The 6559-nt window shown below is 30.5% G+C and overlaps 1 protein-coding gene across 1 annotated transcript; it reads left to right on the forward strand.

Annotated features, from left to right (window-relative positions):
- The first annotated feature begins 2324 nt into the window (after positions 1–2324).
- LOC107450705 (collagen alpha-1(I) chain) lies at positions 2325–6139 on the forward strand. Its single transcript, XM_071176903.1, has 4 exons — positions 2325–2917; positions 2999–3111; positions 4618–4811; positions 5545–6139. The coding sequence occupies exons 1-4, from the start codon at positions 2338–2340 to the stop codon at positions 6137–6139; spliced, it is 1482 nt and encodes a 493-aa protein (XP_071033004.1). The 5' UTR covers positions 2325–2337.
- Positions 6140–6559: the final 420 nt, after the last annotated feature.

Consider the following 6559-nt stretch of genomic DNA (forward strand, 5'->3'; position numbering starts at 1 on the left):
AAATGACAAAATGCAAAATTTGAAAGATCTTTTCAAAAAGTTTCAATGTAATAGTACGGAGGTAGGAGACAATTGAAAGAATACTTCTTAAGAAATCAAATTTTAAATAGACGACTTTTTTGAAATTTTTATAGCGAATAATTATTTATATTTAACTTATTAAATCCTAAGGCTCAATTTTCTCAATACTATTTATTAAAATTATATATCTGGTAAATTACTAAAAGCAATTATTGCCTGATAATATTGTGTTTTATTAGTAGAAATTTGAAACCCAAAGCAATATATCAGACTCTAATTCAGACTCAATTAAAATTCAGACTCAAAACTAAATGTCAGACTCAATTGCAAAACAATTAACCTAACAATTGTAATTACGAAAATATTTGCCGAATACAAATTTCAAAATTAAAAAGAAATGAAACGAACTTAACACTTTTCTTCCAAAGATAGGGAAAACTACTATTGAGTCGAACTTGAAAATGAAAATGGCTCATTTATCAACTCTTAATTTGTGCTGCAATTAATAAAATTTATGAAGGGAAAAAAACTGTGCATAAATCTTTTTTGCTGAATTACGTAATTTATGATTTTGTAGAAAACATAACTCCAGTCAGTTTATGCCGCTCAGAATCGTGCCTAAATACGTACCTTACTGGAGAGCAGATTACTTGAAAGCAGTTTAGTCATATTCATGTTGAAAAAACAATACCCGTTAACTAATGATCAGTTTTTAGAATCGTCATTAAAAAGAAACAATGTTCGTTAGCATCAATGGTGATTAAAATCAAATCAAATTAATAAGACGTTTTTTTTAAAACGGAATTCTAAGTGAACTGTGTAAATAGAATTATCTCCGAAGAGCACTAATAGGAGTTAAAATAAATCAAAACTAGTAAAATGTATTTTAAAGTAATGCTTAAGAGTACTTAGTTTTAAAAGTATGTGAACAGAATCGTCTGTCGAAGAGATAACGTGAGCACTAGTAGGGGGTCAAAATGTTATAAAAACATCAAAAGTGTTTTTGTTTTTTTTTTAAATAGATAATTTTTTAAAGTAATCATTAGCTTTTATAAATGCGCCACAAAGTTACTATTTAATTAAAAAAAACTACTTAGTCACAACTTTCTATTTAGGTCTTTGCATTGAACTTAAGACTTTTCATTATAAATAAATTATTTTTCTTTTTTGTTGCACAAATAAATATATGTTTAATGAAAATACATTTTTTTTTTTTTGCATTTCCAAACATACCGTTAGTTTAATTTGTATTATTATTTAATTTTGCATAGAAATTATTTTCAAACAGAATAGCTAAAGTAATTCTAAACGTTTTATTGAATTTTGAAAGTTAACATCCCTGGATAAAAATATATAAAACTAGCAAATCAATGATCTAAAAAAATCTGATCCTTACCTTTATATATTATATATATAAACTGCAAACTACACCTGGGAACCAAGAAATCGAAGAATCAATCAAAAAGTAATGCAATGAAATAATAAAGAAAACTTTTCATTGTTTGATTGTTTTGTTTTTTTAATTAAATTTTGCTATCAATTATTATTGAATTAATTGAATATATATAAACAAATTATCAGCTAAAAACCAGTTTTTACTCGGTATGGTTTTATTTGTCTCAATCTGTAAGTGTATAATTATTATTAAAAAAAACATTTTTCTAGATTATATAAACTGTTTTGCACTATTAAAATGCTTGAAATATTTGTACAGTTCTAAAAAATATAATCTCCGTTTCATTTCCACTTTCGATAGGTTTCATTTAATTAAAAAATATCTTACGCTAGTTAATTAAAAAAGGAAAACTAAAAGAAGAAAGAAGTGATCTTCTGTGTGATCTGGAAAAGATCAAAAGCGATCTAGAAAACCTCAAAAGATTCTTATTTTATTAACAAATTATCAATTAAAAACCATTTTTTGCTTACGTTGATTTTATTTGTCACAATCTGTAAATGTATAATTAATTTTAAAAAAAAAACATTTTTCCAGATTAACAAATTGTTTTGCACCATTAAAATCCTTAAAATAATTTGAGGGATCTAAAAATTATAATCTCCATTCCATTTCCAATTTCGATAAGTTTCATTTCCTTAAAAATACCATAGGCTAGATAATTAAAAAAAGATCACGAATCAATTCAGCACATGACATAGGCAAACAGTGAGAGAAGGTAAACAAAATTTGATCATGAAAAATTATTTCTCTCAGTAAATATAACATGTATGATTAACAAAAATGTGCACAACTGTCACGATTAAATATGGTATAAAAGTAGGCAACTGCCAACCATCAACCAGATCACTAAATCAGCAGCCATGTACTGCTCATTTAGTTTAGTGGCGGTGGTACTTCTGTCATATTGTGAGCTTCATACGATAAATGCCAACCACAATGCTGATTTTTCGTTCCTTTCGAATCCTCAAAAGGCTCGGGAATTTGCCAGAAATTTTGTTTCCAATCTGAAGGACTGCGGTATGTTTAATTATGAATCCGTGGAAGACTACTATGAAGTAATAATAAGTTTAACGAATGCCGAAATAAGCAGCAAGCAAAGGCATTACACAAAAGCTAAAGAAAAGGCAATGCTGGGGGCATTAGCTTCATCGATTGCTGAGCTAACGATAGTGGAAAGCAAACATATCAGTATAACAATTAAACTGAGAGCTGTTATACAAGCTATAAAAGTTACTTTTCGGCAAATAAATTGCCCAGAAAACAAAGATTTTATTAGCGAAATAGAAGATATGGTATTTGTACTTAGCCGACATAATTCCGACTCAGAGAATGAAATCGATATCGATAGCGAATCAGGCTCAGTTAGCGTACAGACCTCCATAAATGTCAATGAAGGTGGATCCAATGGGCAAGGAGGGAATAGTAATAACAACGGAATAGGTGAGTTTATTAAAAGGTGAGTTTTTGAGTTCAAATACCCACAAAGTATTGATAACAATTATGTATTTTTCTTTGTAAAAGCAGGGCCAAATGGACCCGGATCGGACAGCGGACCCATTTTCATAGATACAGTTGTCAATTATGAGCCCAATGGTGCACAAAACGATGCAGGAAATGGATTGGGAGGTAAGTTATTAAAATCTTTAACTAAATAATATTGTCCCTGCTTAAATATTAAAATATCGAATTTTTTCTTAAGTATAACAATCATATTAATCAAAATATAAAATGAAGATTAAATTTTCTCCATACACATTCTAATTAAAATTTTTCGATATTAACTATCAGAAGCAGACATTTCTTCAGTTGAGTGTAGAATTTGAAGCATAATACAAATTTATTCAGGTAGCTTACAAATAAATATTTTTCTAATCTACTGATCAGAATATGTAACAGCCAATCAACTTTGAAACATTGATATTAATCGAAAGATTGATAACCAAAAGAATCGTAAAAAGCTTTGATGTTAACTGAAAAAGGGGAGATATGGGGCCATTTATATAAATTTTATCTGAGCAACAATTTCTCCATTCTTACACTATTATTTGCACTTAGAAAAAAATATAATTTAAGGCAAAATAATATTTCATTTACAAAACACAGAAAGAATAGTTTATTACAAATTGTAAAATAAATTTTAAAAAAAACATTTATTTTTTATGAAATATAATTTTAAAATACTGACCACTAACGAGGTTTGAATCCCGGACCCTCGGATCCAGTAATTTGTTGCTTCCTATCACTTAAGATTAACGGCCAGAAAGCATCTGATTGCAAGTCTGTGATCTGAGCTGACTGTCAACAAAAAACTATATTATAGTTTTGAAAAAACAATTAAAACAATATATTAAATCAAATCACTCGTAAGAAAACAAGCAAATTAAATCATGCTTTCGGAAACTTTTCCAAATAGCAATAAAATCAAAGATACGTAACAGTTATAAGTAAAAACCTTTTATTAAAAATTAGAATAATCAACTTATAAACTATTTATTTATTAGTACTTTAGTTTGAATGTTTCATTCATTTGCATTAAAATGTTTATACTTTCCTTATATAGAGATGAAAATAACAATTTTCATCCTGTTTTAAAAAATGTCTAATTTAATTTGAATTATTAATAATTTTTTAGGCCTAGAATATTTTCGGATTACATTTTATTAACAGAATTTTGCTCAGTATTTAAAAACCAAAAATATTATCAATTTTTTTCTAAAAGATAATTTTACATAACAGAAACAATTACAGTTGATAACACCAATTTTTTACGGAAAATTTTTAAATACAGTGGAAAATATTTAATGAAAGAGATAGCTTCGAAATCATACTCATTTTGAAACACGATTTACGATACTTTACGAAGCGAAATTTAAAATTACTTGTTCACTTTTATAAAAAAGAACCAAATGCACCAGAAGGGAAAAATGCTGAAAAATCTATTAATGTAGACACTGTGATTAATTTAATTCCCGAGGGTCTAAGCAATGAAGATCGAACAATCACCTTATAGCCAAGGAGAACCGAACCAAGGTTCCGGAGGACCGAATTACTGAGGAGGACCAATGAACCCAGAAGTACCAAACGGACCAAATGCTGCAAACCCTATTAATGTAGACACTGAGGTCAATATATATCCTAAGGGTCCAAGCAATGAAGGACCGAACGGCCCAGGAGGACCAAAGGGACAAGAGTCGTCACAGAATATGTTTATAAAATATGATTACCATGCCGTGGCTCAAGGAATAGATCGCATTTCTCACACGGAATCGCCCAGGGATAGAATCTTAGCGTTGCTGGTCGATATGAATTTTGATCTCGACTCTCAACAACCTCGGTACTGACATAAAATATCCTCCGTGGTAGGCATATCATTGCAAGAAATCTCCTTGCAGTTTTTCAAATTGTTAGAGAGTTTCATGGTTTTCCGCTCCACATAACGGAAACGCGAGCTTGCTTCTTTAAAAAGACAAATACAAAGCTTAGTTTGATAAAATGCTTGATCCAGGTGTTTCTTTGACTTCCGGATTCAGTTCAAAATTTCAAAGGTACGGAGTTTAACCTAGATAGTCGTAAACTCAGAATCTAGACCGCTATACTACGCTAGTTACAAACAGAAATAAAAATAACTATATATGAAAGAATAGCTGGTTATAAAGAACTCCTAATTGGCAAAACTCTATTTACCGAAAATAACACCAATGAAATGGTTGAAAACTTTTGAACATTAACATTACTTAACAAAGACTTCAAAAAAACATGTCAATATTAGAATAATTCCAGAATTCATTTGCAATAAAATTTTTATACCATTTTATAGAGTTGAAAATAACACTTATCATCCTGTTTCAAAAAAAGTCTAATATAGTTAAAATTATGAGTACTTTTTTTCTAACAGATAATTTTACATAACAGTAACTAATACAGTAGATAACACCAGTTTTTTCCAACAATTTTTAAATGAGGAAAATTATATAATGAAAGATTTCGCTTCGGAATGGTATTCATTTTGTAACACTATTTACGATACTTTATAAAACAAAATTTAAAATTACTTATTCATTTTTATAAAAAGGACCAAATGGACCAGAAGGACCAAATGAAGGACCTATTAACGTAGACACTGAGGTCAATATATATCCAAACGGCCCAGGAGGACCAAAGGGACCAGGGGCGTCACCTTATGGCCCGGGAGGACCGAATGGCCCAGGAGGACCAAACGGACCAGGAGGACCAAACGGACCTGGAGGACCAAAGAATCCAGAAGGACCAAAAGGACCAGGAGGAACAAAAGGACCAGGAACGTCACCTTATGGCCCAGGAGGACCAAAAAACCCAGAAGGATCAAACGGACCAGGAGGACCAAACGCACCAAATGTCGAAAGACCTATTAATGTAGACACTGAGGTCAATATATATCCTGAGGGTCCAAGCAATGAAGGACCAAACGGCCCAGGAGGACCAAATGGAAAAGGTACGTCACCTTATGGCCCGGGAGGACCAAATGGCTCAGGTGGACCAAAGAATCCAGAAGGACCAAACGGACCAGGAGGACCAAACGGCCCAGGAGGACCAAAGAATCCAGAAGGACCAAACGGACCAGGAGGTTCAAAGGGACCAGGAGCGTCACCTTATGGAACCAATGGAATGGTTGAAAACTTTTGAAATTAACATTAGTTAACAAAGACTTCAAAAAAACATGTCAATGTAGGAATAATTCCTGAATTCATTTGCAATAAAATTTTTATACCATTTTATAGAGATTAAAATAACTTTTCATCCCGTTTCAAAAAAAAGTCTAATATATTTAAAATTATTAGTAATTTTTTTCTAGCAGATAATTTTACATAACAGTAACTATTACAGTAGATAACACCAAATTTTTCCTACAATTTTTAAATGAGGAAAATTATTTAATGAAAGATTTAGCTTCGGAATCGTACTCATTTTGTAACACTATTTACTTCGTACTGTTCCTGTGTTACCAAAAATCAAAATAAACGAGACAGCATTTTTACCTTATGAACTGATTATTTTTCTTAGAATAGAAACTTAGATTCTGTTTTTTCTATTATCTGCTAAGTT

This window comes from Parasteatoda tepidariorum, unplaced genomic scaffold, assembly GCF_043381705.1.
Source record: "Parasteatoda tepidariorum isolate YZ-2023 unplaced genomic scaffold, CAS_Ptep_4.0 HiC_scaffold_332, whole genome shotgun sequence".
NCBI classification, from domain to species: domain Eukaryota; kingdom Metazoa; phylum Arthropoda; class Arachnida; order Araneae; family Theridiidae; genus Parasteatoda; species Parasteatoda tepidariorum.

Bases quoted from the DNA above. Each gene is read 5' to 3' on its own strand.
- LOC107450705 (XM_071176903.1), top strand. From the start codon at position 2,338: ATGTACTGCTCATTTAGTTTAGTGGCGGTGGTACTTCTGTCATATTGT. The intron at 3,112-4,617 runs TTAAAATCTTTA...ATATATCCTAAG, and splicing joins ATGGATTGGGAGGTAAGTTA to GGTCCAAGCAATGAAGGACC. The intron at 4,812-5,544 runs GTACTGACATAA...TTCATTTTTATA, and splicing joins CTCGACTCTCAACAACCTCG to AAAAGGACCAAATGGACCAG.